Source organism: Aplidium turbinatum, chromosome 17 (genome assembly GCF_918807975.1).
Source record: "Aplidium turbinatum chromosome 17, kaAplTurb1.1, whole genome shotgun sequence".
Lineage (NCBI taxonomy): Eukaryota > Metazoa > Chordata > Ascidiacea > Aplousobranchia > Polyclinidae > Aplidium > Aplidium turbinatum.
In genome coordinates this window covers 11,212,242-11,227,330 of record NC_137488.1, presented here as the reverse complement: position 1 = coordinate 11,227,330, position 15,089 = coordinate 11,212,242, and the positions used below count along the sequence as shown (strand labels likewise).

Genomic DNA, 15,089 nt, shown 5'->3' with positions numbered 1-15,089 from the left:
GACGCATGGGTTAGTTGGAAAATTATTAAAAGCATTTCTTTACGGTTTTGTACGTGTAGCAACCTAAAACCAATGTTCAAAATGTTATTTGATTTTTCCATTAGGTTTACGTAGGCTGTTATAAACATATCTCATTCCAAGGCGCAGTGATCACCATTTTGTGCAGTGATAAACCAAAATGGTGCAGTGATAAATTGCTAAATGCGCATTGATAAAATAAGTGTTTTTGGCCGAATAGTAAACAACGCATACAAAACACAAATCAGATTTCTTTGATGTTGTCAATTTCATTTTTTTTCAAAAAACCAATAAGTGTAAAATAGATTTCGTTGTCTCATTTCTCATCTATGATGTATAATGTCAGTCTTGACTTTTAACTTGTCATTTACGCAGGGAACATGAGTATTTGCAGTGAGGCATGAGACCATTTGCAGACAATTGCCAGTAGGCCTACACCAAACTATCAGTGACTGCTTGCACAGTGCATCAACATCTATATGCCACCGCTCTCGGAATATAACCCATGACCTTCTATTTTTAGATGGTTGAACGATAAGGTTCGCAAAGTTAAACAACGTCAAAAGCCGGGAAGAGGGGTTTGCAAAGTTTTTTACGATTACAATGACAATGACAATTACAATTAATGACAATTACAATGACAAAAGTGCGGTTTCAAACGAAACAAAAGAATTCAACCGAAATTTTAAGGAAGTTAATTTCCTCTTTCCTGCATAAGATAATATGCAGTGTACAATGTACATTGACATGACATCGGTTTCTTGATAACTAACCTACAGTTTTCCTGCTGTAAAACCTCTTTTGTATTTTTCAAAGTTGATATTGATTTGACATCACATCAAAAGCGGTTTTAATTAAACCAATCAAGCGCTTGGACTGGCTTCAAAATTTATTTTTAAGTATTTTTAATGTTTTTCATCTGTTCCGCTTGTACTTATCAAAATGCAACTTGATTGGTCATCGCCTCTCCTCAATTTCACAAAAAAAAAAGAATTTTGCACACCAGTAAGCAAAACCAAGAGCGAAGTAACCGGAAAAGCCGCCTTTGCCTAAGCTCCCAATTTTATAGTTTTTATTCCTTGTGGCATTATGTAACTGTTTTCTGAGAAAATGTGCAGTGATAAAAAATCCTTGAATTAGGTGTAATTAGTGTAAAACACTTGTGTGTTAGCACAAACATCTCTAAATTTGCTATTTTGTGTGGTCGCAAGAAACTACAAATCCATATTGACAGTAACCTGCAACACAGCAGCGCAGCCAGGAGTTTTGAAAGGGGGGGGGGGGGGTTGACGACCCAGCAGCGGGGGGTCTGGGGGGCATCTCCCAGAAAATTTTGAAAAATTACTTTAAATTTGGTGCATTCTGAGAGCATTTTCAACAAAAATGTGGGTATTAATATTCCTGTAAAATGGTGCTGTCCGGTGGCATAGCAAAAGGATAAGATGATGTTTTCTTCGGCATTTTTCGGAAATAAAGCTATGTCTCTATGTTTTCTTGTTGCTAATTCCTGACTGAGATGTTTGATATTGGCAAAACTCGCTCTTTTCATGCAGTTTTGTTTAAAATTAGGCAATTTTTTTTAGACTGAAAGCATCATTCTCAAGCATAAAGAGACTGAAAGCATCATTCTCAATATCGTGACGTTACACTCGTGCCAAAGGGGGGGATTGTAACCCCCCAACCCCCCCCCCCCCCCTTGGCCACGCCACTGCTGCAACAGAATAAAGCTGGCTGTGCATACCGAAATGTCTGCAGTCGATAACGGAATATGACTCTTCCAAAGGAGAGCAGATACCAAATTTGACGAATCGTGGAGGCACAAAGATTTATCATCTCGAGTCCGCCCATCCACTCTATCTTTACTACACTCAAATTAGTGAGTAAAAAATGCAGCCTAAAGAAAACTCAAGTGAACTGTTCATTTGTAGCCTACGGTTCGTATCCACCACAAAAGAATTAAGAAAAATTTGGAACTAAAACGAACCCACAATTTGACGAAAATTTGCACAAATCATGATTTCACTCATGTCACTTATTTTCAGCCTCCGTGCCATATGTTTGACATGTTAGGCCTATATTTGCTTATACCGTGCCCCAACTAATAACAATAGCAGCTCGTTTTAAATCGATTGAGGTGACAACGCAAAGAGCGACAAGGTTTATTGCTTGTATCTCACCGAATACCATCTGTTTTGAAATGATTGTTAAATTCAGAGGATAAATATTTGTAGGCTACATTGGCGTAGCTATATCCAGTGTAGAATGGGTATGAACCCAACCCTTTTGGGGCAAGAAAAATAAGCATATTTTAGCTGTTTATCTTGAAGAATATTACTCTATGAAGTTATGGACAGTGCCTAATGTGATTCTTATCTTGTTTTGTTGGCAACAAAAAACAAACATAATTATTGGAAATAATCGATGCAACATTGCAAGCATGCAAACTGAGACGTAGGAGACTGTGGCATTTTGCGTTGGAAAAGGTGACATAATTTTTTTTTATTTAAATAAACATAATAGCAACTAATCTTATAGGTAATCACTAGGGCAACCAACTTTTTGAACTAAAAACTTGAAATTTTGACTTTATAATTTACTAATGTTGACCTAATTTTGACCAATAACTTTCTGCGTTTGCAACTCAAATGTGAAATACAAAGCACATTAGAAATCAAACCGTTAGGTAAGGATATCTTCTTTTTCTTATGAAATAAAAATGTGGAAGACTCAACGACACCACAGCTAACGAACAGGTAGGCTAATGAAAGTCACTCGAAAAACTGCAAAAGATAAATATAGAATGTCTTTAAATATCCCGCAATGACTGAGAGGGTTCTGCAGTATTATACTTCAACATCAAGTAATGTTTCACAGTATCGCCTTTGAAGTTCCTGTCTCTCGCCAAAATTTTTCCTAAAAGAGAGAAGCTCCTCTCTACTGATACAGAAGTTGCTTGGGAGTTCCTCAGCAGGCTATATATAAATGTGGTGAAATATCATCTCGTTCCATTTTCACTATGTACTTGATGTCATTCCTTGAGATTCTTGCTTGAATATATTTTCCAATTTGGCAGCCATCAACACCAAAGTTGAAGGACCTCATTTTCTGGTAAGCTTCTTGAATGGTGTAACGGCTGTCTTCCATCTTCTGAATTATATCAAACAGTGTACTGTACAACTGCTCCTCTATTTCTACAAGGTGAGTAACTAAATTGGGAGCTTTCACAGCATCTTGAGCATGCCGCAGCAAGACACCACCATCATGGAATCCTTCCACAATATTTCTTACTTTTGGTAGACTTCTTGAATAATAATAAGCAGCTTTAATCAAGTGCCCATCTAGTTACATTTGGCTGTGGAAGTTGGCCAATGGAAGTAAAACTAGCTCTTCTTGACCTGTTTTTAATGGTCACTGCATTAACCCTGGCAACCAACTCATCAACAGCAGGGCAGTTGGCTAATATTCAATCGTCAGTAGTGGGCGAAACAAGATTATTAACCTAGAAATTGCAACAAATCAATTATTACGTCAAAATAGCAACATAAATTGCAACAAAAAATCAGTATTTGTGTAGCTTTAATAAAATATCAAAAGAGAGCAGAAAAACTATGTTAAAAGAAAATTTTGACCTAACCATAAAATTTGACATTTTTTTTACTTAATAACTTTGAAACCTCTCTTCGTGTCAGCCTAAAATTTAGTTTGTGAACGTTTTATAAACTTTGAACAAGGCAGAAAAATTTTGACTTTATTGGCTTTTGGTTGCCCTAGTAATCACTGTATTCGCTTTTGAGGTGGAGGATGTTATGCACAAAAAGACGGCATGACAAATAAAACAACTTCATGTTTTAAAAATGAAATTATTTTTTAGTAGGGGACTAGTTTGGTTTGGTTTTTGAATCTTTATCCTCGGACTGACAAAGCCTTGATTGGTTATTCCTGGTAGTTTCGCATACTTGTAGAGGCTTTTGACACAGGGCCGGTAACCGAGATTGACAGAGTGAAGTTTTCCTATTGTTGAAGTGTTGTTGCCGGGGAATTATTCCATTCACTAGGTGTCTCTGAATGGAGAGCAATCCTGAAATGCGTTGCTCAAGCGCACACCCCGAGAGTCGAACCAGCGCCGCGTGATCTTGAGCCCGGCGCGTAACCACTGAGCTAACGACGAACGACTCAGATAATAAATCTAAAAAATACAGGCTGGTAATAATCAGTCAATTGCACAACCCCTTGGGTTCTCAGGCGGTAATCAAAGATTTCCAGGGCACGGCGAGACAAAAGTTCCGCACTACCAAATTTAACCAAACATCAATTTTTTCATATTAGTCTACGCGGGCAAACTGCTATGATTAGTTAGAAAAGATTTTTTAAATAGAAAAAAACATTTTTCACAAGAAGTTTAGTCCAAAACGAAATCAAGTAAATAAATGTGAATGTAAACAGTTTGATGTTCAACACTTGTAGCCTAAACTTTAATAAAATTGGCAAACCGTTTAGAATACACAACGGAATTAAGTTTGGTTCTAAACGAAATTGACAAGTTTGCCTCAAAACAAAGTGCATATTTTGTTTCCAACAGCCTCAACTTTTTAGTAGGCCTACAGACTACCGATGAACTTTGATAAACTAAACTTTTGACTTCACTCAAGACTGTTTTGAAACAAAGCTGGCTTTAGTAAGTGGCATGGGCTACCCTAGCCTAGTGGTAGGCCTAGGTCTATTTTAAATGTGACAACTATAAATTTACATGCTGACATTTTGTGACCTTGTACCGACTGCTGTCTCGTATTCGTCATCAGCCATATCTGCAGTGCAGTTATCATAATTCTACTGTTTAGCCCTTTCAAGTTTCAATTATTATTTAATTAGCTTTGCGCCTGGCAACCCGCGTTTGAATATTTGGTGATAAAACACGCTAGCAGGCAATATTCGTTGTTTTTAAATTGACACAACTTGGCGTGACCTGTTCTTGTCTCGGCTATCTGATGACATCGACTTGTATGCTGGGTAATCAATAAAGAAACCCTTTTGAGAAGCAACAGTAGTGCTTTGTCTATGTATACAGAATGTTAGCTTAGCCACATCTGCTTTAACCTCTTCTGTTACAACCTGCAAAATTTGTTGTGGGCTAAACAGTCCCAAACAATAGAAACGTGGCCTAATAAGCTAGTATTTGATGATGTAAGAAAAGTTTTGCAAATTTTCAGACTCAACAGCCCTTACTTGACAAATTAGAACAGTTAGCCTACTGTTATCAAAGTCTAAACTTCAAGCGATAACCTATCAAAGCATCAACAGAACATTTATTGCCACAAAGATAAATGAAACAGTCTACTGTAGGCGCGCATTCCCATCTGAAGACAGTCAGTGAGAAACAGAGTTGTTTAGAATTCACAAAGCTACATTAATTTTTAATGCAAGAGCAAACAGTGTAGGCTAATCTTACAGTCAAAATGTATCAATTTTTTACTCATTTTGCTGCAATTAAATAAAAAGCAAACTAAAACAAAAGCCTACAAAAACTCAATTCCAAAATACTTCTCCATCTAAAAAGTATTGAAACTGTAAAGATTAGTGTAGTCTAAACTCAAACCTGCGGCAACAATGAGTAAGTTCTTTGAAAACAAGATCTTCTCTAGCCTTCACTTATGGGTAGTCGGGCAACTCAAGCCTATTTCAGCAAATGAGATTTATGTGCTCACGTCGAAAGTGCTTGGTCATCATTTTGTTGACTTGTGACATTCTAAGTTATGGCTTGTTCAGTTTCATCATTTACCAACTTCAGCCACTTCCTGAAATGTTGCTAGCTCAGTTCACAACTGCTGACTTGTAAGAGACTCAGGCATATTAGATCTAGAATAAAATAAGAGGCACCAAAGTTCCCATCAAGGCAAAAGCGTGGAGAGACAATTATAAAAGTTGTAAATTCACAGAAGCAAAGATTCTAAGGGAGTCTAGCACTCCAGAAAAATATTGTGTTGGAACTCCAATGCTTCTTGTTTAGAACTCCGTTTGTAGCTTATTTGCCCACATCATCAATATAAAATAGTTTAGTTCGCCTGTTTCTGCATAGGCCTACTTGCGTGTATGCCCAATTAAGATTTATTGCTAGTGGACGGTTAGTAGCTGACCACTTACGGTCTTTGCAAGCCTCTAGTATCCTGATTGCGCCACGGTTCAACCTTTTATAAGACAACTTATTGTTATATTTTCTGTTACATATGGGTAAGCTATGACGCTATTAAATGAAATACGTAGCCTAATTAAGAGATCTTGGTCCTTACGCTGTAATTTTGAACTTGGATTAAAAAGTTAACTGCATTTTTATTGATGACAGACTTACGTAGGCGTATTGCAATATGTATTGACAAAGTTCTGTGATTTTCACATTACTCAGAGAAAGCTACAGCCTACTAGGGACAGCTCAGACGGAGGGAAAACTTATTCTTGAAGTTTTCTGCTCTTTTCAATTAGCAAACCACAAACTTTTAACATTGTAATTCTTTTTTGCCCAAGTCTATTATTTTCCTGTCAAGAGCGCAAGCTCTCATAGCAGTAGGCCTAAAATGAGGTTAACTAGGCCAAAGCATTGGGTTTCTGTTCACACTGAACGTCTGCGAGAGAGCGACAGACATAACAATCACAGCGTTTTCATGCTTTCAATCCTGTGGCCTCCCTTTAAAACACAGAAAAGTATCTTTATTCGCGGTGCATTTACAATGTCAGATGAATGTAGGCTACACCAATAAATTGTTGTGTTTTATTGAAATCTCCTCCAAAGCTACTTGCCGGATCAGCCCCTGCTTCAATTCTTCTTCTTGCTTATGAGGCAGCAATTCAGGTAACATCTCCCAATTGTTGCAACCAGAGCAGTGTCTTCAATATCATATCAGCTTCAATTAATAAAGCATTACGCAGATTTGTGTGCGTCAAAATTAGATTCTACGCGAGATGATATTTTTCCGATTTGTACGCTGAAACCAAGAAAAAATATCGACCAGAGCAGAGACGAAGATTTCTTGAATATAAAAACGCATACGACGATACAATGTATTAGCTGCACTAAGTTTAACAACAGACAATAACTTGTACAGCAAGAACTATTGCACTCTTTACTTCACTGAACCATCACAGAAAGTGTTCAACTTCAACTCATCACAATGAAATGCAATATGAACCTTCTTAAGTTTCCAAACAAGCAAATTTGCTGAAAGTTTGAAAATACAGAATTTCACAAAACAGTTGCAAGGCTCCATTCACTATGATCATCATAAGTTGTATGCAGCAACATTGTAGTTGTTGCCATTAGTTGTATTGTAGCAGAGAGAAAAAGATTGAAGAGAACTAATGGATATGCTGGGAGGAGACTGTTGAACAACTTGCAAGGGTAAATGAAGTAACACGGTATGGACATGTGCCGTACACGACTTAATGCCGCGGTCCGAATGACGCAAACATGTATGACGTCATTCCTAGGCAGCAAAGCACAAATGACGCAAGGAGCGAATGCCGCAATGCATGAATGACACGAGACTTGGTTATTTCTTACTAAAATCAATTGTTTTTTTAAATAGCTCAAATCCGTTTATTGAATAATGGGTACAACTTCGAAGTTATAGACTGAAAATTGTCAAGTTAAATATCGCTGTTTGACTGCGCGTCCGAACCTAATCGGTCGTCTTTCAAAACAAAAGAGTGTAACTACCCTCTTGTGTTGCAGTGAGGAACGAGGTTAACTGCGAGAAGCCAGACTTACACTTTGAGTTCGCCAGACGTTTCTTATTAGTAACATTACTCAGCAGAGGTGTCCATTCAGAAAACCAAGAAATGAATCAGTGGCGCTGGCATCTTTATTTGTCAAGTGCAGGAAAATAATTTTCAGATTTTTTTTGTGTGAAAAATGAAAACAAAAATTGCTACCATGATAAAAAAATTATGAACGTATTCAAAAACTAACTAATTTCACCAAGTTTCGCGTCATTCATGTATTGTGCATTCGAACCTTGCGGCATTCGTGCATTGCTGCCCAGGGATGGCGTCATACGTGCTCGCGTCATTCGAACGGAGGTATAAAGTCGTGTATCCGCAATCCGCATGTGCTAAGGATGGAAGAAGAAAGTTTTCTTCAAAAGGTATTGACTTTAAAGGCAGATGGGAAGAGGAAACGGGAACGTCCAAAACGAACATGGAAAAAACGAACATGAAGGAAGATGTGATGGAGAATAGGAATAGAAACAAACGCTGCAAGAAAAGAATCGGCTTCCTCAACTAGTGGGGACAAGACCGAATTAGGATGATGACACAAGCAGACAAACACGTAGTGTTTAGATAGTTATCGATTCTAGCCTACGTGTACATGGGTTGAGATAATAACAGTATAAAACATCAAAACATGAACATAGGCCAAACATAGAAGGCATATCACCAATAGCAAAAAGGAAGTACATATGTTGTAGTACAATGCCACCCACTAATGCTTAGCCTATAGTAGCGTAAATGCACCAGTACTTGAATAAACGATATCTGGCAAAGCCTTGGCATTTTCCACTTAAGGATCTTTTACTGACAAAGGCTGTCAGGTACTAGATCTTGTTAGGATAAAATAAAGAACAAGAAACAGGACGACAAGGAAAGCAACCACATAGCACATCATCTTTCTATTGCCTCTTCCAGAGTCCATCATCTTTGAGAATCGAGATACTGTTCCTCCCAGAAGACCAGTGGTGCTCATAAAATCCGAATCCTGAAAGAGTGCAAGCAAGTTAGATAAATCGTAACTTATTGCATAACTGCAAATATTACTGTAATTATTGTTCTGGAGATAGCGCTTCCAAAACGGCAGGTCATGCTGACATTTGAAAAATGGACACTAAAAATGAACCTAGTAGGCTTTCGCTTTTACCATAATGTGGTAGCCAGCAGACTCAAAGTTTCAAGATTAGATGCAGAGAAAACAATGACGTGCAATGATCAAAAACTGCTACGAGCAAGGAAGACCGTATTTTACGTGGACTGCAAATATTAAAAGCACTAATCAGTACATACAAGATTGAAAAAGATTAAAATCGCTGACAAGACTGGATTAAAATAAATTTCAAACAACTTAAACTCAAATTTAACAAATCAAACAACTTAAACAACTTAAATTTAACTCGTGCAACATGAGTACAGTAGAGGAAGGATACACTTACCATTCCATCTAAATAGATGTTGTCATCTTCTACTCCATCTTTCATGTCTAAGCTTAGCTGCAAAAAATACAAAGTACCATCGTTAAGATCTACATATTGATAGAGACCATAGAAGGCAGCTGCTTCATCTTAATTTATATCAGTAGTCAATAGTCATGAATCATTCATCAACTATGTTTTGTTTGCTTGTTTCGAATTTTTTCTTCGGACTGACAAAGCCTTGATAGGTTATTCCTGGTAGTTTCGCATACTCGGAAAGGCTTTTGACGCAGGGCTGGTAACCGAGATTGACAAAGTGAAGTTTTCAATTGTTGAAGTGTTGTTGCCGGGGAATTATTCCATCCATTAGGTGTCGCGGAATGGAGAGCAATCCTTGAAGTGCGTTGCTCAAGCGCAGACCTCGAGAGTTGAGCCAGCGCCGCTTACTCTTGAAGTTTCTTCGCTCACGAAGTCAAGCGCTAACTAACTGAGCTATCGGGGCGATTGAGTAATGAGTATCAGCTGGAATTCAAAACTTTCATTCCAGCCAAAACAAAATGGTGCAAAACACAAACAGTCAAACACTTCTTCAACTAATACTGTAACAATGGCTATTTATAATTCATGTGACAATCAAGTAACAGACCAGATGCTAAGCTTAAACAGATTATTATTATAATCTTATGATGCAGCAACATCTTCCTTTGCAATTGACTTATAAGTTTGTTGAAAAAAAAAAGATAAAAAAAATCAGAGCTTGACACATTTAGTAAAGTAAGTTATCGACCCACACAAGACATTTTCAGTACCTACATTTTTGTGTGTTGTCAATCAAACAAAGCAAAAAGTATATATATATAAGTGTTAACACGTACTTGTACGGTACGTAGAAGTTTTTTTCCACAGCAAATCGAGCTTACAAATAATACATAAAAAAGGTTACCATTTTCAGTCTTGAAACTTTAGTGGCAAGTTGGTCAGCCATCCTGTTGTTTTCAGCTTCCATTATCTGCTCAGTTGCAGGAACATTTTTATCTGAAAGAAACTACTGTGTTATGAAAATGTAAATACACAGTATAGCATAATTAAAAAAGTTAGCGCAAACAAAATTTAAGCCGCATTGTCTTTAATACCGTCTACATATTTTTAGCACACTACCAACAAACAAAGGCATAACAAACTAGCGAGTCCAGCAACAAATATGATACTTTTGATGCACTGTAGTCAGCATTCTACTTCTACATTTACAAACTATTCAAGTTGGCCGATTTAAACAAGTTATTTTTACTTTCCAAACCTCTATTCCAATTTGACATGATGCTTCAAGTAGAATTCCTTTTGAACTACAGTGTGTATATAAAATTGTATTAGCCTGAGACAGAAAAAATAAATAAAATATTTAGTCTGTGCAAACGATATAAAAAAAAGATTGGCAGTCTTACAAATACTGATTTCATGCAGGATTGCAGGTTAGTATGTTTCTACACCAGCGGTGTACGGTGACCATGTTTTTTGAGTGTTCACACTTTTTAGACTCAAGTTTTAAACACATCCTAACTTGCTCAGTGACTCTTTATATCGTATCACATCAGTTTGTTTTGTTTTTTAAACTTGATTCGATTTTAAAGCAGTTTGATTAATGATTGTGATTTGGCGTTGTTTGTAACTCCAGCTATCTGTTGCAATACATTTTCAAAGTGTGGTACTTTATGTTGTCACAATGAGCACCAAATTCAATTAATTGAAGAAACAATGAGCATGAAACACGCCGCAATATAATAATAACATATGAGATTGTGAAGAAAGGGGCGTTCTTCCCGGCTATCAGCACAAGGCTGAGCACTCACTGGTACAGCGAGCAGTTGCGATTCGCTAACCATAACGGTGTAGCTTCCACGCTAGCCATTCAGACCATTTATTCAACACTGCTGGTTTTGTTGGCTCTTTTCTTTCCACAAAGATAAGAGTTAAACTGACTGGTAAAGACGCTGCTCCCCGCCGCCGCGGGGTGTGGCAGGCCGGTTTCCTAAAAGGCCGGTTGTTTAAAGTCTCTGACCTGGCTATGTTTATTGTGTTCTTCTCGCCGTGTCAATTATTTTGTACTCGTGCGTCGTTGATCGAAATAAAACAGTTCATCATCTTCGACCTGGCTATGTTTGTTTGTACTCTCTCACCGTGTCAATGTTTTGTACCGTGAGCTACTGATGCGAATAAAACAGTTCAACACTAGTGGTGCGATACTGACGAGCCCAGCCTCATGGGCGAAACACGGTGTCCAGTCCTCGAATTTAGCGGCGGCACACGGCAATTGCCGTGGTAAATGCCGCCGCAAACGTCATAATGGCCAGTCTGCTACGGCAATAAAAATGCCGTCGCAAAATAAGCATTTAATTCGGACAAAAATTGTTCAAAATTTCTTCCTGTTTGATTTACTCGCAGCAAGAGTTTAATCAGCAGGAGTTTAATCAGCAGAAACACCGCACCAAGACCTCACCTCGGACTATTTTACTTGCTGTGAACACTCACGCAGTCTACGAAATTAGTTTACCATATTTTTACTTTGCAAAAACGTTGACGAGGCCAAACGGCAAAAGTTGAAATTGCCTCGGCAATTGCTGCGAACGTTTATTACGAAAAAGTTGCACCAAAGCACGTTAAACGAGAAGGGAAAAAAATAATCGAATAGTCTATCACGACCGCACGGTTTGATTTGTTGTGATGTAATAATACCAAAAGTAGCGATAAAGCGATCAACGCGATACGCACGCTGCTACGGTGATTCACGTTATAACTCATTGGGGGGGGAGGGAAAGTAAGTTAATTTTGGGTTGATTCAACGGTCGAGTCAGCACAAATCGATTTAATTTTCCAGGCGAGTAGAGTTATATCGCGTAACAACAATGCCCAATAAGAAATTTACGTTTGTTTTACATTAATTCGACATCTAGCGAAATAACGTTAATTGCTCAATCAGGTACCGATAACAAATCAATAGCTCCCTGCGAGAAGATTGCATCGATTTACGTTACAGTAGGCTACACTAACATAATTTCGGCACAATTAGGATACTGCGAGCAACACAAAGTCTGTTGGATAAAGAACTAGTCAGAATCGGAATCATCGGAGGATGAGGTTGTCGCGTCGTCACTGGAATACTTGAAGACGCAAAACTGCCCGTTCATGAACGCGCGATGCCATATGATCGGAAGCATTACTTTCCTTTACTGCCGAAGCACCATTTATCCAATTTTGTACCACTTTTTATATTCGCAACGACATCGGTCAAAAATAAGCATTCGATGAAAGAATAACTTTTGCGTAACAATTAAGCCAGTATTCATAAGGTTGCAAACTTTTTACAGTTCACAAGAGCATTGTCAGCACATAAAATAGCGTGCGTGATGCTCTGGGCTACCGCCGTGTGACACACGATGAAGAAGAAGCGCATAAAATTTCGTTTGATTAAAGCATACGGCAATTGCCGCCGCAATCCAAGGTTTGTTGATTTGGCGACGGCAATGTTTTTGCCGTCGTAGATGGAAGCTAATTTCGAGGGCTGGGTGTCTATCGCTGTCAATTCTTGCTACAAATCGGCTGCCGAGAAACATATGAGATGTTGCAAAGCAGAATTCATATTCATCTTTCAATTATTATAATACAGTAAACAAACTAATAAGGACAATAACTATATTGAAGTTAACAGTTGGTATCAACAGTGACACACACACAAAAGTAAACAGCTATTTAATATCAGTGACGGTGAGGGTAGGTAAAAAGACACACAAAAACGATACAAAAAATTATCTATTAGATCAAAGCAATATTGATAGGCCTATGCATCAATTAGGCAGTGACTGTTGGTATGCCCAATGCGAACAGTGCAATTGAACACTAGTGTTAGTTTAGTACAGGGCTACTCAACTGGCGGTCCGAATCCGGACCTTCTGAGTGTTGAAGGCTGGTTTTTTTTTCGGTCATTTATCGGTCATTGACCAATTTTTTAGCAAAATGTCCGAAAAAATATAGTCAATGGACTATATATGACCAAAAATGACCGAAATAAATAAAATTGACCGAATTTTTTCAAGTCATTTCGGACAAATAACCGAAAAGTTTCGGCAAAAAAAAACCCAGGGAAGGTGGACCTCAGGCTTCTGGAAGAATAACCTCATTGCCACATTTAGGGCCTCTTTAAACAAATTTCCATTAGGGAAAGCATTTTTTTGTGATTATCCAAGGATAGAGCTCGACCGATATCACTTTTTCAGGCCGATACCGATATTTATGAAATTTTTAGGCCGATATATACCAGCTACGAAAAATTTGTTACCAACAAAGTTATTAAGCAACAAACCAGTCGACGAAAGTTTATGCATTAGTTGCTGTAATGGAAAAATCATTCTTAACACAAATCACAAAAAAACACCAAACAAAAAAGAAACAACCCAGGCCTCGAAATTCGTTTTTCCTGACGGCGAACAAACGTGTCCGGACTGAATTCTTCGCCATTTAAGAGCTATGGCTACGGTTTGGAAAGCGTTTCAAAATTTCAGCAAAGGCTTTCATCAGACCAACGAGGTGCGCTTGGAGAGTCAAAGTGCCGTGTAGCTGCAATACGCCGCATAACTGACTAACTTCCTCCGAACGAGGTCGTGTGGCTTCTTGCGTCACAATGCTCTGGGCACGAGTCGGAAAATTTCTACAATGACGCTACTATTTTCTTCTGTGCAAAGTTTCACTAGGCTTTTTTTTTGGGTTTATTTTTGCAACTTCTACAATGATACTACTATTTTCTTCTGTGCAAAGTTTCACTAGGCTTTTATCTTTGGGTTTATTTTTGCATGTCATGTGAGCAAATGTTAATTTTCCCTGGGCCTTTTCTTTCTTACTGTAATACCAAAACTTGACAAATTTTGCAGCATCATGCTGTGATATCCTACTCGTATGATCTAATTTTGTAACGAATCTTGCTTTATCAATATCACTCGGAGATCAAAGCCAGACATTGTGACGTAAGACTTGAAATAAGTTGCGCGTGATTAGTGTAGAAGTACACCGGTACTCCCATCGATTTTTAGTGAAAAATTTACCTTTGTTACACTGATTCAATGTCATCAATCGTTAAAGCAACGTAAAACTCTAAAGTTTTCCTGCTTGAATGGAAGCTAAGGGATATAGTATTAATCATTTTCTAGATGCGCGCACTAGAATGGGCGGGAAATCAAAAGGCATGTATGGCTGGTTTTGAGTTTGCTTTTGCTGGCCGATGTTAATCGGCGAAAAATAGCCGATACAATATATCGGCTACACCTGACATCGGCCAATATATATCGGCTGACCGATATATCGGTCGAGCTCTAACCAAGGAGCCGGGGGCTTCACCTCCAGACCCCCATCGCTTTGCCGTCTTCTCTGATGTGCGATCCACACAGCTACACTACAAAGAAACACAATGCATTTTTTCCTTTTTTATTTCTTTGTTTGTGTTAGACAAAAATCCAAGTCGTGTTACGTTCTACCTGAAAAGTGTTTCGGTGCTCGTAGGCTACTGGTTGTTTAATTTTTGTGGTTGCATATGAAATATTCACCAGACTGCAAAAATATTCAACTTGTCAAAATGGACCTTTGCTAACATTAGTTGAGTAGCCCTGGTTTGGTACATTAAATAGTAACAATAACAGTGGGCTACACAATAACAACATTAAATAGTATCATACACTGTTAAATATTGGTAACAGTAAACAGTATATAATACATAGAAAATAACTAAAAATATTGGAAACAGAACCTGCTGTGGTAAGCACAAAACACAACATGATAATTAGAAACATTGTGTGATGTAAGCATAGAGCAATTGACTTGCTTTGCAAAGTGATTTAGCTGGTCTACTTTCCGGTAAAT

At 38.0% G+C, this 15,089-nt stretch overlaps 1 protein-coding gene across 1 annotated transcript; it reads right to left on the bottom strand.

The window, feature by feature from the left end:
• Window positions 1–7,054: 7,054 nt before the first annotated feature.
• LOC145786572 (BET1-like protein) lies at window positions 7,055–10,561 on the bottom strand. Its single transcript, XM_082598253.1, has 4 exons — window positions 10,486–10,561; window positions 10,132–10,223; window positions 9,210–9,266; window positions 7,055–8,761 (listed from the first exon to the last, which is right to left on the bottom strand). Exons 1-4 carry the CDS (start codon window positions 10,502–10,504, stop codon window positions 8,594–8,596), a joined length of 336 nt encoding a protein of 111 aa, XP_082454379.1. The 5' UTR covers window positions 10,505–10,561; the 3' UTR covers window positions 7,055–8,593.
• Between the last annotated feature and the right edge of the window lie 4,528 nt (window positions 10,562–15,089).

Coding starts and splice junctions, on each gene's coding strand:
- LOC145786572 (XM_082598253.1), bottom strand. Junction 9,267..10,131: donor AAGTTTCAAGACTGAAAATG/GTAACCTTTTTT, acceptor TATTTTTTGCAG/CTAAGCTTAGACATGAAAGA. Junction 8,762..9,209: donor ACATCTATTTAGATGGAATG/GTAAGTGTATCC, acceptor GCACTCTTTCAG/GATTCGGATTTTATGAGCAC.